Genomic DNA, 19,052 nt, shown 5'->3' on the forward strand with positions numbered 1-19,052 from the left:
TTTTGGAAGCAGCCTGTGTGTTGTCATGCTTAGGGAGGCTGTCTGCAATAGCCTAAAGCCAACTAACTGGTTGTAATAAAATGCTGTTCATTTTCTTTTATCCCTGACACTGTTTTGCTCAAAAGCATAGGAAGTAATTAAGAAGGAAAATGTCTTTCATCTTCAGATGAACTGTGATGATAGCCATAAAATGGCAAGAGTGGGTTGCAGTTTTGTAGAAGTTCTGATAGGATATGGATTTTCAATATGCACAGTTCTCCACGTCAGCAAACCCAGGTCATTACAGTTTTCTGTGACATTCATAACTAATTTAGTGGAAGTTCTGATATAATATGTTATTTAAGCCATTTTGTAATTGAAGTCTCAGTTCAAATGGTGACTGTGGCAATCTATTTTTGTTTCCAGAATGGGCTTTTTGACTTTGTATTGTGTTGCAAAGTCATTTACCCATATAGATATGCATTTCATTAAAAAGTGATCTGGGATTATTGAAAACTCAAATAAAACTATCAAAAAAGAAAACTATTTGCTATAATTGGGTCATCTGTTATTACATTTTTTCCTCCAAAAGGTTATGTGAATTTTTGAAAGCTTTTTTTGTTGTGATTTATCAAAGTATTTCAAATTTAAAACAAATCAACTAAAACTTTCAAGTGAACATGAAATGGCCATGCTGTTCTTTTGTGCCTGAACAGCTATGGGGTATCAGTGACACTTGAAAGAATGTTATACATGACAGAGAGGTCCCATAAACTATATAACACTTCAGCACATAGGAGATTGTCCTTGGTGGCTTCCTTATAAAGCACTTATTCTCATGACTTTTTTTTTAAATGTTTTTATCTCTGAAGCTAATTTGGAGACTTATTTTGCAGGTTTTTTTAGGTATAGTTTCATGTTGAGAGTTCCAGACTTCTTGCATCTTTCGGTTATTTATTTATAAAAGTAGTAGCTACCCAGGGAAACCAACACATATGTGAAATTAGAATGATGCCAAAAATTATTTGGTTTTAATGGGTGCGTTGTCTACATTCACTATTGAAGATTCATCATTTTCTTCTTGGAAGTCATGTAATTAAAAGGTTGCTACTGCTGGAACCCAAAACATTTGTGTCACCCTGTCCTCAATGAATATAATTCAGGAGCTGACAGGAGATAAGATAAAAGTCAATAAAAAGAGAATTATTTATTAAAAAGATCTAATGTTACAAGAACAGTACACAGGAACTATTATATTACTGTGTCTTCCACATCGTATATACCATTATATATAGCATATATACAGATTGTATACAACATATCTAACATTTTGATATGGGCCATGACAATATCTTTCTTTTGGTCTGCAAAACAAAGTTTCTTTCTCTTTATTTTTTCCAAACAGATCTTGTGGCATTATACAAAAATACAGTCTCCTCAGTGACACTAGACTGCACTATTACAATCTTTTACATGAAAAAGGAAGGAGCTTTCCTTTGCAACTAAAAAATAATATGTCATGATAAGGAAACATCATCTTCTACAAAGTAACAAATAGGTAATACATAGGTACTTAAACATTTTAAACATGTTTATTAATATATTTAAGATGCAAAATACATATTCTGTTCATGTTGAATATAAAACATACCCCTTTTTATCCCTGCAATAGAATTACATTACCTGATGGTATGTTCAGTATTTCTATCTGTATCTTGATACTAGAGATCGAGATATATCTAGATGCAACTCTGTCTCCTTATCAGACTTTAATTCTTATAAAGCATAGCCATTTATTGTATTCAGAAAGTTGCTTAACCAGAAAGCCACCAGCAGTAACTGTAGCCTTTTTGAATACTCTGAAATAAACTGCATTGGCAAGCAACTGTATAAAAAATAGAGAAAATGATGCTTAACTAATTTATAAAATAACCATTTTGCTTTTTTGGTTTGTCACTTTATTCTTGTTTATTTTAACCTTTTAAAAAACAGTGGTTTGGTAATGCAAGTTCTCTGCACAGTAACAACGCTACTGTTTTACAAATGACAGCAGGAAGTTATTTTCTATGAGTTTGCTCTATCAACAAGGTACATTCCACCTCCTTTCTTTGATGTCAAAGGCTCTTCCAGAAGCAGAGATATAGAAGTTCTTCTGTCTGTATCTACAGTCTATGCTCAGCTAGCATTCCTGCCTTTGTTTTCCTAGCAACATGGTGACTAAGTAAATTTAAAACCTATTTTTTAGAAAATTATTTAAAATATCAGTGGGTAATAAAGATTTGAGTTAAAACATCTCTGAAAAATTTTACTGGTAAAATATTCAAAAGAAAAAAAAAGTAGTCATAGTCAGCTTTTTACCTACCAAGCACTTTATCTGTGTTGTGCTTTCTTGGCTACTATTTTAAAACTGCTAAGAAAGGGCACAGTAGCTAAATGCCAAGTATTATTTTGCTAGTGAGCTGGCAAATTAATTGTATTTTAGACCCAGAACACATCAACCAAAATAAGGGTGCATCAAAATTTTTAGAGGGATGGACAGCTAGAAAAACTATGCTATTAGGACTTGCCTGTTAAACTCTTTTGACTTGATTATTCCCAGGCAAGGGAATGTTCATCCTAGGCACGATCTCTAGACACATGGTAGTAAAACACTGTCCCTTGTAACACCATGCACACCATAATTGTACAAACACACATACCATATACCCTGGGGATCATTTTGATTTGGGTGCCAATACGTGGAAAAGCCTTCCAATGTAGATAAATTGTCCAAATGAGTGAAAAATGTGGGGATTAAAACTAATAGCACACAGTCCCTACAAGAATAATTTCTAGTGAGCTATAGCAATAGAGCCAATTAGCTAAATAACTGGAATGATGCTCAGCAGCACTTATCCAAATATTTTTTTTCAGACATAGCATTCTCTAAAATATATCCTACTGGAGTCTGTGTATATGTGAAAGATTACATTCCAAAAAAATGTTAATATTATCTTCATAATATGCTTTCATATATGCTTCAACTCGATTACCAAATATATAAAGCACAGAATGTTACTAAAAAATGGACCCAGAAAAAAAAAATAAAAATGTTACAACTGAGAAGTGGTTGGAAAAAGTAGGTTTATCTGCTTGCATTGCTTTATTTGTCCACTTAACAGCCTAACATATATCATGTTTAAATGCCCAGTGGAGTTTTCATTGTCATATGTGTTAGGAACTGATTTTTTTATTGAAAATAAATATTTGATTCATTTGACATTAAATCATGTGGTATTTGATAAAAAACAAACTTGTTTCCTTTTAAGTTTGTGTTTAATCATTTTCCATTTACCTTGTAATAAAATAAATGGCTTTTCTGCTCCATTTTGACACTTTCTGAGTGTGCTGTCTAGTATTATATTGATAATTCTTTTTGTTAATTAAATACATATTCATACATTTTCAGAACAAATTCTCTGCACTTTTGCAGTGGGCTGTGTATCTAAACTGTGTTTTTCTCTTTTATTAGTAGGAACAGCCAACCATAGGGGATGCAAGAAAAGTATTTGACAAAGCTGTATCAAATTTTGTTCTATATTTTAAAAATGGTTTTTTTCCAAACCAAACAGATGTACTATACTAGATACCACCGTTTAAACACCTAATGATACATGACTGGGGTCACCAAAATCAAACATATTAAAAAAGTAAAGTACATTTGACAGAAATTACCTTTGCTTACAAAAGTTTATTACATACAATCTGCATATTTTTGGGCCAAGAAATGTCCTCTCCCCAGAGGACTTTTACAAATAAAGAAGAGAAAAAAACCTGATGAATTATTGACTGTGTCTCCAACACTCCTCTAAGCGCACTACAGGCATTTCTATGGGTCTTTAAGCATTAGCTTGGGTTTCCAGTTTCTCCACGAACATAAAACTCCATCCCTTGATGTCATCAAGCTAAAGCAAACAAATAACAATAACAACAAAGTCTGCAGTCTTCACCATGAGGTTGAAGGAACCATCAGTGCCATAAGCAGTGTTACAGAGGATGAGGAAGTGGACCACACATGTAAGGTGGACTGAGCACTTGTTACTTTCCCTCCTGAAATGAAAATCAAAGTAATTAAGGAACAAACAATGCAAATGGTTTTCAGTACATTTAGGTACTAGATTTTGCCCCAAACCTGTATTCTATTACACTCAGCAAAAGCCTAACTTCTAGGCAATGGATTACCTCGTGAGAACTGCAATCACAAAATAGGGTCTCTACACAAACATAAGGAAATTGAGTATTTTATGATGATATTACAGCAATGCATATGCTGAATCCTCATATTCAGTCTGAAAATGAACAGGAAATTCCAAAAGGGTATGTGGTTTTATGCCTTAATCCTCAAAAAGAATTAGGCTGTTGTCATCACAAATATTCTTCCTGGAATGAGGAATGAAAGCTAACCCTTGATCTTGATGTTTGTTCGGAGGAAAAAGCAGTCTTTTGCCCAGTAGCCCAGTGATGTTTTTAGATCACAGCAGTCCCTTAAAAAGGTGTGCTAAGGGGAAATGTGCTATGGGCTGGTGGTGACAACAGATCACAGGATGGGAAGGGAACCACGCTGGGTTTCTTTGGACCACAGTTGTCATAAGTGGAACTGATCTGTTGTGCTTAGTCTAATAAAAATTATCAGGTTAGAGGGAATGAAAGATTTTGTGGTCTAGAGTTATGTCTTAAAAGATACATGAAACAAATATTACATGGAGTAAGTGTTGGTGTCTTCTACATTCTGCTGATAGCACTGTAGTTTGTGACTAGATTAGAGTTGAAATTTTAGGTCTAGATTGAAGTTTCAGGCTCACGCCTTTTGGAAAATACTCCTTAAAGACTAAAAAGTAATGTTTAGTAGAATTTTAAAGTATTAGCAGAATGTTAGAATTAAGATTCCTCATGTTTAGGCAAAAAAGCAATGTTATTTTCTGTTTTTTCTTGCCATTAATCCTTCCATTCCTTTCTTACTTGTGCAATATTGATATTTTAAATTCTTTCAACATATTGCAGTAACCGAGGAAATAGAAGCTAGACATCATAATTTACTTAATGATAATACATTAATACTGTAATACATTAATAAATTAATAAAGTAATAACTACTCAAGGGAGCCAATGGAACCTACAGAGAAATTCAGCTTATTCTAAAGCAGGCACATACACAGGGTTCAGCTACCTAAATACATGTCATTTTAGCTGTGTTAGATAGTTCACCTCCTGCTGGTGGTCCAGAATGATGTGCATATCTTGTAAGTCCCACATCATATCTGCCAGCTCTGTGCAAATGTTTGGGACACCTTAGAACATCTCTGATATCCTTATGTGCCTATGTCTGAATATTTGAATTCAGAAGATCAGCTGATTTGCTGTCCAGACTCCACTGTTGGTCTGTGTGGATTACATCTCAGCTGATTACAATGCTGTTTGAGACACGTAGTGCATGTGTAAAGACATCTACAGCTCAATTAGGTTTCCAGATGTTATCCTAGAAATGGAGACGTTTCCTGTAAATCCTCTGCTTTGTTCATCAGCCCCACAAGGATGCCTCCAATGCTCTTGAGCATCTTAAATGGCACTAGACACCTTCGTTTCAGCATAGAACTGAAGACTGATTAATGATTTTATCTAATAGCTAGAGAATTGTGAGAACATTTTTTTCAGGTAGGAATAATAGAGTTAATGAGCACTGCTATAGTCACCACTCTTCCAAATATAAGTGTAACTTTACCTGAAAAAGATGGAACTCTGATCTGGGGACTTGCAGTTCCATCCCCTCCTTCACTGACTGCACAGACTTCAATGATGTAGACACCAACATCAGGAAGAAGCACCACCGCAGAGGTTTTCTGTGTTTCTATAACTTGACTGTTGCTCTGGCCTTCTTGCCTAAATAATACCTATGGTCAATAAAGTAGACAGTGGTCATAGTGGTCATTCAAGTTATATAACAGACATTTTCTGTAAATAACGCAGTCACTGAAATGCTAACTGCTTCATGCTTTCTGTAAGGATTTCTTGATATTACATTTGAACAGTCATCTGCTTTTACTCTCCCCTCCCTCCAATGGCTTCAAAACATTAATAGCAAAATATATTAACAATTAATGAATGTCAAAGGACATTAATTATGATCCAGAGTGAAGGTATAGCATTTTCCCTCTCCAGTATTGGGTGTTACACAATTTTTTCTCCAAAATTTCTTCAAAATGCATTTTGGGTTCCATTTGATTCAAATTCTTATCCCCAAATTCATGTAGATATTCATATTTTTGGCTCATGAACCCAACTTCAAATGTAAAGAAAATGTCCTAAATAATGTCCTTACTGTGTTTACCTTAGCTGGCTAAGTCAACTGAGAATAGCTCAGATCTGTCCCTGCATCTCCTGTGAAACTCAGTACAAGCTTATGGTGTGTGGGAGGAAAGCAAGTGAGTACATAGCTGTCTTTTTGGTATTTCTGTGTAAGAATTTCTGTTCCCAGACAAAATTGAAAAGGTCAGAGAGGTGTAAAAAACCAAAGTAGTCAAGTCAACTTTTTCATAATCTCAACTACACTGATAAAGGTTAGAGCAGTTTCTGGTTTATTTGAAGCATTTTGCACTTTCTTGGTGATATTTCCTGATGTATCAGAGGGAATATCAGATTGTAGTCTATAGAAATGATCATATATATGCTTCAAACCCCCACTCCACACACTTCTGTAAAAACATTTAAATCATTCTGATTTGATTTAAAAGATTGCAGGGAATTCCACTGCTTTTTATGACTTGTTTTTTAAGAGTTAATCTGTATTTTTCGCTTTAAAACTTCAGAACTTTAAATGTCAGATGTTATCATTACTGGTTCTTAAACATCACCAGTATGATCACAAAACAAACTGAAGTATTTGTGTTTCTGCTCCATAAAAAGAGTAATTTTAATGTCATTTTAAGATGTCTTATTCTTCTATATTTCTCTAAATCCTACTGCAAACACAGTTAAATTGAAGTGTTAGTAGGAATTTCATTGCAGGTTGGTCTTATTAATAGCCACTTCTGAGTCAGATATGATAAACTGATCCCCTCAGATAGAGCTTACTCCATTTATAATCAGTGGTTGAAAATCACAACACAGAAAATGTTGGGATATTTCTCTCTTTTCAATTTTATTTATTGCATTTCATGGTGAAAACCAATTGCAGACAGTCTGTACAGCATCCTTTACTTACATGGAAAAACAAGAAAGGGAAAAAAGCCAACAAGGAATAGGAGTAGTCATTTGGAAGAAAGTTGAGCAGGGAAGGGGAAGAACTGACCTTGTATCCCATTACATCAGATTCATTAGCAAGAGGTCTGACTGGCTCCCACCCAAGAGACACATGAGAACCATCCTGTATCCACATAATATTACTTGGTGCTTGGCTGGGAGCTGAGAAGAAAAAATAACATGTACATAAATATATTTTATAGGAAGTTCCTTTAAAATCAAAATAAAAGTATTTCAATCTTTCATTAGATTTACAAGTGGTCATGTTAGCAGGCTCCCAATTCTAGCCAGAGTTTTAAAAGATTTTTTTTGCACCAGAATTGTCATTTAATAGATTGTGGCGTATTTACTCAGCCGACCACATAAGCTCCACAGAGCATATGAAGTTGAACTATTTCTCTCCCTTCTTTGTCAAAAATGCCTTGTTTTCTAGGAAGATAACCTTTGTTATGAGTGCAAAATCATATGAATTCATTTCTAAATATCAAGGCAAAGCCATGAAACAAAACTATGCATGATTCCTGATCATTATACAGTCTAATTAAAAGAAAACTCAAGCGGGCAGAGGTTGCTCCCTGACTTCTGCCTTTGAGCAAAGGTACTGCAATCACTTACGGGACTTCTTGGTTGCTGCACGCACAGCAATGCTGGGTGGTCCATACCCTGCAGCATTGTACGCCCTCACCGTTAGGTGATATAATGTGTTTCCTTCTAATCCTGTCAGAAGGATGGATGATTCATTTCCCTCAGTTTTGACCTTTTCTGCTGCTTCTTCCTGCTCCATGTCTTTCCAGTAACCAACCTGCCAACAAGCAACCAAATGAAGGATTAATATAGTCATCTGGGAAGATCATGCTTCCAGATTCTTATATGTGTTATCCTACGGAGTGTCTTTTTGCCATTTCTGCCTTTTGTCTGATCATCAGGCTCTTTTAAACATGTGGGGTTTGTGGTCTAACCTCAGAGCCAAGCAATGCTCACTTCTCCAAAATGGCGAGACTCGGAATCTCATGGCATTATTTGAAGCACATTGAATTGTTGTGTACTGGCACAAGAAGAAGTAACTACAAGATGGAAGAGCAGAGGATGGACATTGGCAGGGAGTCAAAATTATTTCAGAGAGTTCAAAGGGACCTCATCCTCTGGTAGGTCACCAGAACGTCTACCTTCACCCTGCAAAGCTCTGACCACATCAGCTAAGAAATGTTGTGAGCAATATTCCCTTCCTGGCCCTGTGCAATTCAGAGCCATGAGATTTCTTAGTGTAGTGAATAGGAAGTGACAGAACACTGAAGGAAATCTTTCATTCATCTGAAAAATATTATCTGAAGAAGAAGAAAGAAGTGGATTCAGTTTTCATTCTTGGATATAAACAGGTTTCTGGTAAATTAAATTTTCATACTAAGTTTATGCCCTTCCTTTTCAGACGTAAAAACCCTAAATGATCTTTGGTGGTTCTTAGTCCATATTTCTGGTATCAGCATTGAGTTTATCATAATCTCAAAGAGGTTATAGAGCTGAGCTAGGAATTTGACTAGTCTCCTCAAGGACCAGTATTTTCAGGGCATAACTGGAAAAAAGAAGTTCTCTTTTTAATGTATCTAAGTGACCTACACAAGTAAGGTAATTCTCATGGGGACTTATTTTACCTAACAGGAGATGTCACTAATGTGCCATTCAAAGACCAGTTTACCATTATTCATGCTGAGACCTACTTGCATTTGTTCCACATTTTGACCTTTTCTGTGAAGTCGGTTATTTCATAATAAGTTATTCATATTATATCTGGATAACTTTTCCTCTGAGGAAAAGGTCATGGACAATACAGCACTCTTGTGAATGTATCCCAGAAAATGACGAACCAAAAAACCCAAGGATTTCATAGGAAAATAAGACCAATGAGTACAATGCTGACCTTTTATAATTGCACTAGCACTGGCATTTAAGAAAAAAAAAAATCTAGAAAGACCTGGCTGCAAAAATATGCATTTGAGGTCATATCTTCACTTGAGTAAAGTGACTATGTTAACTTTGATCCAGGATATATCAGTTTGTGCCAACTCAAAGTCTACTCTTTCAATTGTAAAATTCATGTAAATATTTTTGTGTGTGTGCCTGCGTTATCTCTTGTTAAAATGTTGTTGCTTTAAATCTTAAGTTAATTATGGCTCAGCAAATCTAGCTGTAGTCACCACTTGTTGCTGAAGTAAGCGTGATTCACTGAGGTATTTTTGCTAGCTGAATGTTTGACCAGTCCTGTTGGTACCTGAAGTAACACCTAATCACATCTTTCTTGGAAAGAAAAAAGAATCAAGACCCAGCAATTCACACACTAGGATTGAACATCCAATGCTTATCATCTCTTGGGCAGTCAGATTCCTTTCATTTTACTTGCAATGCATCTTTACAAACTTGACACTACAGTAATGAGAGCCACATAGTATTAGTGACTGTACAAACAGGTAGTGAGAGACAGCACATATCCTGAAGACCCTATCATCCAGTTAGTGAAGCCTGCTGAGGATCCAACAAGGAAATGCTCAGAAAGGAAAAGTGACTTAACCAAGGTTACACAGGTGGACAGTAGCAGAGATGGAAATGCAACTGAAATCCTGGTTCTAGAGAACCAGGAGCAAAATTATAAGTAGGTCTCATTGTTTATTCACAGGACACACACATCTCATATGAATGCAACTTATAAGACAGTAGATAGCCCCCAGCTTTTGCACTGAAACATTTTTTTAGTATAAAGAAGTTGGGAAAACGTGCTTTTCCAAATATTGGTGTTAGGACTACATAGATACTGAAATCTGATGAGTGTGGAAAAATCTAGGAGCATAACTCAGTCCTTTTGATATTTTTCATGTGTTTGGAAATGCTCTCTACCACTGCTTCGCAGTTTGGATACTAATTATATTTTGCACATGTTAAGTCTGCAAAAATAACCATGTCATGTTCTCAACCAGTTCTGCTGCACCACAGGGCAAAGGTGTTCCCCCTTGAAAGGGGGTATCGTTGGGGGAATGAATATGCTGTATGAAACACCAAAAGCATGAAATGCAATTTGCAATACTTCTATTTCAGTTTCTCCTGTACTTCAAAGCCCTTAAGTGTTTGGTCCCTGCTTTTAAAATTCTCCTTAAAGTTTTGCCAGGTGAGTTTGGACTTTGATCTCAAAATATGCTTTTTTCTTTCTTTTGTAAGGCACGCATCCATTTGGTGATGGCCAAATGAACTAAAGGAAACAGTGATTATAAAAAAAAAGTACACCAGTGATTGTTGACTGAGGTCGATGGTGGGGGAACTTACATCGATTTGAACTGAAATTAAGATACCATTGATGTTTAAAAGTGCTGGACATATCTCTTAAAACAGAGTTTTTTTATTTACACTTTTATGTGTTTGGGTTTTTTTTAAATCTTGTTATTTTCTGTAACCTTAATTTGTACTGCTTAGAAGGATTTAGCACACTTAGAGTAGGTTTTCACTAATGATAACTTTAAATCTTGTTATAACATGAAGCATAAATCACAAAAGAGTAGCACATGTTTGAAAAATGGAAGAAAAAGGGGAAAATTTGGACTGTTTAATACATTATTGTTTGTGAGGTTATAAATTTTTTCTGGGCTTTCTTTTGGTTTTTGTTTAGCCAAAGAATAGCAAGCTTTGATATCTGATTCCCAGAAACCCATCTCTTTGAGCAGAAGAGAAAGCAATAATGATATTTAAACCACTGAATAGAGGAGATGCAGGAACATGCAACCTACTTTGTCCTGATTGTGGCTTAAGCAGACTTAGCATATGCAAAATAAAAGTAAATCATTAAAAGTAAATCATCATGTTAATAATTTGTTTCCATCTAAAATTTTTCTACCTCTAATACTTACAGACCACTTCCTTGAAGTTTGAGGTTAAAAGGTGTCTTAAAAAATATTACTTTTTTCCCAAATTGGTTTCTAGGGTGTGCATACCTTGGTATAAATTAATCTGATCTAATTGCAGGCCCTCTTTAAATTCATTAAAGTCAGAGTTATGGTCTGAATACTCTTTCTGTTGACCACAGAGAATTAAAGCTACAAATTAGGCAGATCAAGTAAGAGTGTAAATTAGGTAGGATGAATCAAAGTGGGCAAAACACACAAACTTTCCTGGGCTCTCTGATTATTCACCATCAGCAGTACTGATGTAACTGAAAATGAACTCAAAGAGATCTCAGAGTACAGAAAGTGCTAGTGGAGAAAGAGCTGTGAGCTGAAAGAACTGCTGCTAACCCTGAAAAAAAAACCCAAACCATGACTCAGATTTCATAAACACTATTCTAATTATCATTATCAGAAAACCTATCAGTGCTTTAAACTGGCACATGTTAAGTCGCACAAATATTAGTGCAATGGTAGAACCAAGTACTTTGGACAAGAAAAGAAATGTTTTTTGTATCATCTCAAGACACTGGTGTGACTGTCCTTCACAACAAGATGAGAGGTTTGTGCAAAAAGGTCAATCAACCTCAGTTCCTTCCCTCTCACCAAAACAATTGCTGACTGAAATGAAGAAAGAAAACACTGTTCGGTACTCCTAGGTTCTGGCATCTTCTCTGGAGTAGCTTGCATCCTCCACCTCTTTCCTCAGTTACTCTCTTCTCCCACATAGTCCTGCATACACAAGGGATGAAAACTGATACATACCTTAACCTTGAGAACTATCGTCAAATATCTAGTTGTATTTTCTTATGAAAAATCAATAATTATCTAGGTTTCTGATTTTAGGTAATAGAAAGCTGGTGGTCTTGTTAAAAAACTATTCATGATAAGGACATTGCAAAGGGTGTGGCTCTCTTGAAGCCGTCATGAGAGATCTAGGGTATGATCCATACCTTAAGGACTTGAGAAGCACTAGTACTGCTCTGCTATGAACTCCTGTTTATAGTCTTCAGGATTTTAGAGGGGTTTGAATCAGCATATGAGTAGCTTCAAAGGCAAAATTGACTCATATATAAAACTATCCAATTGCTAATTTTGTGGTTGGGAAAATTCATTCATTCAAAAAGTGAAGTCTGGTAAATTTGCATTCATGCTGGTAAAACACCAGTTCCTCTTTTTTTCTGTCTTGCTTTACCAGCCTCTGGTAGAAACATCCATATGCTCTTTCTAAATTACTTCAAGGTATACTTCACTAAATTAAGAAAAATAAAATTCTAGTACCATGGAGACATAATTTTCTGTTCCACTGTAAAAACAGATAAAAAACGTCTAAGAAACAGCAAAAACTTGAATATTTATATTTGAAAAGACAGAATATGATATAAACAAGTTATTATGTCAAGTAAACCCCTCTGAAAATGGCATTTGAGATTTTCTACTTTTTATATTTTTTTTGTTGTAAGTTGATCTTTTGATTAGGTTAGTCAAGATTCTATCCCAGGAGGGAATTCCAGTGAAAAAGACATGAACTTTGTGATGTATACTTAAGTATTAGCCTTGGTTTTCTGGAAAATAAAATGAAAACAAAAATATCTATCTCTAGCCAGTAATTCTCTTTCCCTTCCCTACCAGTAGTGAGTGACAAAGAAAATATTGCCTAGGGCTGAAATAGATTTTATAACCTTCAGGTTATGGATTCTAAACAATAAGCGTGAACCACACACTATATTTTTCTACCATTCTGACAAAGTTTTCAAGCTATTTCTACTTTATCAAAGTGTAGCTGGCATATATTTAGTAAGGTCGGGCAGACAGCTGACAAACCTGTACTGAAGTCAGGAATAATATGTGCTTTGGAGGATGCAAATGAGTACAGCAAACCTTGCATAAAACTCATGTGACATAACAGTTAACACTGCCTTTCAGGGATGACAATGTGAAATTGGACAAGTTACTTTGCCTTTCATTACTCCTTAGTACAAAGTGCAAACAGGGCTGAAGTGAAAGTGGGTCACTGCGAACTTGTCCATATGTAGTAAATATTCTGTCACTTTTGTTGATTAGAACTCAAACATTCAAAAGCTAAAAAAAAAGCCCCCCTTTTTATAATGCTGTTTCTAAAAGGCCAGGAAATGTGAAGACCATGTAGGTGGTTGTCACTGCTGTGGTGACCGCAGGCAGAATACAAATTGTGACATGAAAACAGAGTGGCTAGTCAGATTATTTTGCATTCAATCTGAATTGAAGGCAACATTTTACCTGTGGTCCACAATAATTCTGCAATAGGAAATAATTGTAAAAAAAAAAAAAAGATAAATCATTCATCTTTTTATCAAATTCACTGGATTTCTGTACATTATCTATTTGCTATTTGTGGATATTTGTGCTACAAGCTATGTTCTGCACTGTAGTACATATGATAAAACTTTCAGAATCAGTTTTTAAATTAAAATAGTATTCACAGAAGCTGAAGAAAGTTAGTCATATGGAAAGTATAAAGCTGCTCTGCACTTAGGGTTTTTTTAGGGGGGGAGTTTAGCCCTAGTGTTTTGCTATACAGAGTCCTTCCTTTTTGCACTTTTGCTTTAAAGAGGAACCATTAGTATGTTAGCAAAATTGGGCTGATAGTGTGATAGTGTTCCTAAGTGAATACTGTAATGCACTGACTCGCTACACTGATCCTATAAGTCATTATCTCCTTTTTGATTAAATCCTTTCCAAAAATGGAACTGAAAAGATCTAGCAATATCACCCTTGGATTGTGTTCTGTCTTGCTGAATTATGCAGGAGAGCAGCATTTACTTTTCTGTTTATTGAGTAAGGGCTGCTCTAATCATAATTTTTCCTGGGAATGAGGACAGGAAAAGAGCAAACTACTTCCTGAAAGATTCATCTGTCAGAAAGCGGGCAGTGAAATTTTGGCTAAATAAACAGAGTGGAAAGGTGGGGGGAGGGGAGAAAAAAGCACCCTACTCTCCCCAGATAAAACTAGTACCTCAGAAGGCTCCTGTAATTCCCTCATGGGACAAGGCAGAAAGAAGCAGTGGAGTATTTTTATATTTCATTTTTTTGTTCTGTCAACTGCAGGTCCCTGGCTTGAAATATTTATTCTGTAATCTTCACACTAGAATCCTAAAATTGGTGTACAGCACAGTGACGAGCCAAATTATTAATAAGGTTCAATGTTAATAACCCCTGCTGTATCAATAACAATTTCCAAATTCATTCCTAAAAAGTCCATGAGAGACATAGAGCAGGTGTGTTACTGTTGGGGTCAGAGTATACCGAACTCTGAAGGTCTAAACACTTTCCAAGTCAGGAAGACCACATCTGATACAAAGACAGCCCACTGTCCTACCCGGAACAGCCATCTATTGCTAGGACACATCTGTAGAGCTAAGGAAAGTGTTATGTGACAAGCAGGTAAATGCAAAATACATTCAAGTTATGAAAGAATAAGTTTCTAGGTAAATTTCAATTTCATAAAGAAAAGCTATTTTTTAATTTTAAAATATGTAAAACAAAGTTAATAGAACATTTTGAGAATCAATGTGATCGGTGGAATGAGGATAAGAGTAAAAAATAGGTGTAATTTAAAAGATATCAAGATATCTGAGAAGGAGTTATAAAAAAGCCACCTTTCTGAAGAGAAGAGACAGGGTGCAGTCAGTAAGTTATTTCAGAGGATAAAAGACTGGCCTGGAAATTGAGGACAAAGCTTAGTAGCAAGTGGAACACTTCAACATGGAGAGGGATAGCATTTGCAAGGTGAATATCATCTCTATCAGATACAGTTTTGTTCTCTTTATATATAGCAGTCCTAAAGGTAAAATTGTTAGATATCACTTTTGCTGCATGAAGCAAGCCATGTGCAATGGGGTAAAAACATGTTTAATGTAAGGAAGGAGTGGGGGTGATAAAGTACAGTAAGAGAGAACTGACAGAGGGTTTGCCAGTGTCATCATGGAGGCATATATGGGAAAGAGACCTGGACAACTAAGAGACCTGAGGGGACATGTCGTAGTCACAGCCTGCTCAGCCTGCGCTGGATAACAATACAGGAGCATGTCAGTATCAAGAGGCTACAGCAATCAGGTAAAAAAATGCTGTGTCTAAGCTGTGGGGTAAATGTGCTGTCCTGGTCATTGCTGTCCAGCCTGAGGCTGTGCTAGAGAGTGTGGTGGCTCTGGTGCTGCCCCGGCACCTAAAGCCATCAGTGATGGTCACTAATCCCCAGGTCTCGTCCGGACATGGTGCCAGAGAGACAGTCTGTGCTAGTAGGTCACGAGATATCTTTAGACATCCTTATGATTGGTATCTGCCTCAGATCTACATGTTTACCCTCTTTTCATTGTTACTGTAGAGAACCAATAAAGAGTCAGCACTCTCTAAAGGACTAAAGCAGGTCAAATATCCCCAAACCAGTAAATTGAGTCTAAGCGAGCTATTTCATGAGGAGCAGCATAGCCTGAATCACAAGGTCAGGATGGGTCATGGTGAACCCAAAGGATAGGTTTAGTCTCAGATCTGAATCTGTTCCTTGAGGTTTGGATTGTAAACTGGACCCAAAGCTACAACTGGATCCAAAAGTGCGAGAAGATCCGTTGCCAGGGCCAGTTCTCTTTCCCAAGGGCTGCCTGTAAGCAGAGCTTTATTTGCGGACTGTGCGGCTGCGGCTTCCCCTCCTGACATCCGACCTTTTGTGATCTGCCCAGCAGATGTCCCCCGGCCGCTGCGGGATGAGGGTGCATGGATGGCAGAAACGCTTTCCTTTCTCTGTGTTCATTGCTCTCAGTAAATAACAAGTTTGAACCGGTCACTTAGAGCTGAAAACAGTCAATACCTAATCTTCCCCAGACTGTGAAAGAGGTATGCTGGGTCACTTGCAGTTCTTTCAGCTCTTTTTGAAGTGTCAAAGAGATGTTATAAGAACTGGTGTTGAACAGTTTTCAAGCACAAATAAATAAAAGATGTTCCGGTGCTACAGCTGTGACCGTTGTTCTACAGATACGTATGCTAAACTGAGCATAATTTCTATTGAAGCTTCACTACTGCACATGTTAACAGAATGCAATGCTAGAAAAAGCAGCAAGACTTCTCATTATGATATTCTGTGTTCATACCTCAAATCCCTGTGGTCTTCCTAGACTTTCTTTAATATGTTTCCACGCAACAAGAATCTCTGATACAGACAAACTCGTAGCTTTGACATCGATGGGAGCAGCAGTGGGTTCTGTATTAAGAAAAATTGAAACAATAAACCTCCACTGTAACAGCTTGTATTTATCAAAACCATTCCATCTGAAACTGTCATTTACTTCCTTTGTTCTACCTTAATAATCACAAGAAGGTATGACACTTACGGGGAACATGAAAAACTGAATAAAATGAAGAGATTATTATTGTTGTATTTCTTTATTTGTGTCAGGCTACATCAATATTACATCACTGATGATGGGTGCAGCAAACTGTGACAGAATCTCTTGTCTATGATTTAAAAACCCCCATTTTAATATTTGTAAATGTACCCCCCACACCTCTACCCCTTTCATAGCCCTTGATCAACCTAACTTCAGTAGTAAATGGAGCATTCATTCTCTTCCTGGCTTTTTACTGCTATTCTGTCAGCTCAGGATGAGTGATACCTTGCTAGGGTGCTCAGTCAGCCCTGCTTCAGGATTATACCGAGTAAGAGGTGATACTCAAAGATGTAGTGAAATGCTACGTAAAAGACATTTTTAGGGTGATGTTATTATGTCCTTGAAGTCACAGCCACCAGTGTGTGGGGCATACCGTCTTCTTTCTGCTGTGAAGCATATACTCTTTTAGGCCTGGGATGCACACTTTTCTGAAGAAAACATTAAGACCCAGGATTTGTCCCTCTGATCTTCAAGGTCTTTTCCAACCCAGATGATTCTGTGACTCTGTGATTCTGTGATTACATGTGCTGTTACCATTGGCCCTATGTTCATGTTTCTATCTCCATGCTCTTCATAAGACACTCTGCAGTCCTGACCTGACTATGTGGACTGGAGGCCCCTCCCTGCACTCCAACCCGGGCAGGTGTCCTACAGTGGAAGCTTAGGGCTGCAGGATGCTTTACATGTCACACCTGCCCAGCAGTGCTGCCACAGGCATGTTTTACTTTGCACTTTCATATCACTGAACACTTTACAGAGGTCTAATGTCTTTCAGTGGTTGGGAAGTTGGGTAAATGTAGAGATATGCCGTGACAGGCCATTGAGCATACCACCAATTTGTATCAGCAGTTAGTGCACTGGGAGTGAAGAGTACCCCAAAATTGTCACATATCAAACTGAGGCATGAGTTAAGGAAATCTTTAGGATCTTTTGCTTTATTACCTAAACATTACTGAAAACTTCCTTAAGACAAGCTGTGGAGACAAGGCTTGAACACAGACAGTGAAGCACACAATAGCGGCATTTCTCCACCATTCTGGTGTAGTTCATTTGCTCAGCAAAAGGGTGAATTCACATTCCCCTGCAATTGCAGACCCTGCGATTTCTTCCTTGGCCTAATGTACCTCATTACATTTCTGATGTGTTGATCTGCTCTTGAAGGACAAGCAGAGGTCTTGGCTTATGTTATAGGGAGACACATCAAAGGGCTTTCTAAAAAAAATTTTTTTTGGGTCTCATTTAACAGGGTTACAGAAAAGGAGTTTCCTTATAGAACAACCTGAGTTAAAATGGTACATTTTTCTCAGTGATCAAACTGCCTTAGTAAGATGCCTAATATCAGTCTTGACTCATTAGTTACCCTCCTTTCTCTGATCATATTGCAGGCATTGTTCTGGCACTGCTGTCCTATGCTTTTTCTCTGACATGGCTTGTACAAATTTTTCATCCTTTTTGATGTCAGATTTTTAATGTTTGCAGATCTTTTTTGATCTTTTTTATTTATTTCTAATCTAAAGAAGATTTTCTGATGTGATGCAAAATGGTGTTCTCCACCAATGAGTATTACTAATAATATATGTATGGAACTTTTCAGGTAACAGAGAATAAAAAAAAAATCTCCAGGAATAAGTGTAATGATCTGAATTCAATACTGGAAGAATTGTGCTATGAAAAAATATATTCCTCATAATATGATTTTCTGTTCAATAGTTACACCCTGCTTTCTATTTTATGTGCTACTAAGATTTGTGTGGCAAAAACTATTTTCTAGTTTTTGTATTATTGAAGCAATTACTTTGTTGTCAGAAAAGATTGCAGTGGGATAAATAATTTGAGATGTACACAGGATGTTGGTTGGCAGCCTTTACACTTTCTATAACTGTAAAAATCATTTCCTCTTCATAGCATTCACTAGGAGTAGTTTATATATTGCTCAGAATAGAAACACAGAATATTTTCTGATTTTTTTTAAGTGTTTTCAACAAATGGAGTAGAAATAGTTTAATTTTTTTTTATGTGAAGAAAATGTATTTCTTACATATCCAGAAATTATTCATTGTACTTTCACTGATATTATACATTGAGAATGCAAGCGTTCAGCAAAAGAACAGAAATTATATATTTAGGAATAAGGTATATTATGACTGTCTGAAAGTTTATGGAGACTAAATAGAATTTTTATTGATTCAGATAAGATGAGGACCATATAATTTCTGGCGATACAATACAGTCCAATGTCATACTTTATTCTGTGTGTCTAAAACTAATGAAGGTTCATTAGGTTCATCTCTAATGGTCACTGACGTTATAATCATATTCTTTTCGTAATATCTTGGCATTATACTGAAACTATAGGTGTCTGCCTGAGGTCATACTAGAAAAAAAAAGGGCCAACATCTTCAATTCTCCCTTTAGTATTCCCCGATTGAATTAAATGGCAAGTTCTCAAAGGGCTGTG

The 19,052-nt window shown here is 36.4% G+C and overlaps 1 protein-coding gene across 5 annotated transcripts in view; it reads right to left on the minus strand.

Moving 5' to 3' along the window:
- Positions 1-1,156: 1,156 nt before the first annotated feature.
- The window catches only part of CNTN5 (contactin 5), a 671,848-nt gene continuing 653,952 nt past the window's right edge, over positions 1,157-19,052 (minus strand). For 4 of the 5 annotated variants that reach the window (XM_074816205.1, XM_074816204.1, XM_074816207.1 and 1 more), the window contains 5 exons: positions 16,298-16,407; positions 7,870-8,056; positions 7,304-7,416; positions 5,738-5,906; positions 1,157-4,068 (listed from right to left, as the gene is read on the minus strand). In XM_074816205.1, the coding sequence (XP_074672306.1) occupies positions 3,965-4,068; positions 5,738-5,906; positions 7,304-7,416; positions 7,870-8,056; positions 16,298-16,407 (683 nt within the window). In that variant the 3' untranslated portion in view covers positions 1,157-3,964. The remainder of the gene's footprint in view (positions 4,069-5,737; positions 5,907-7,303; positions 7,417-7,869; positions 8,057-16,297; positions 16,408-19,052) is intronic. The other variant, XR_012622124.1, reaches the window with a different exon arrangement.

The sequence above is a fragment of the Strix aluco genome, chromosome 2 (assembly GCF_031877795.1).
Source record: "Strix aluco isolate bStrAlu1 chromosome 2, bStrAlu1.hap1, whole genome shotgun sequence".
Taxonomy (NCBI): Eukaryota; Metazoa; Chordata; class Aves; order Strigiformes; family Strigidae; genus Strix; species Strix aluco.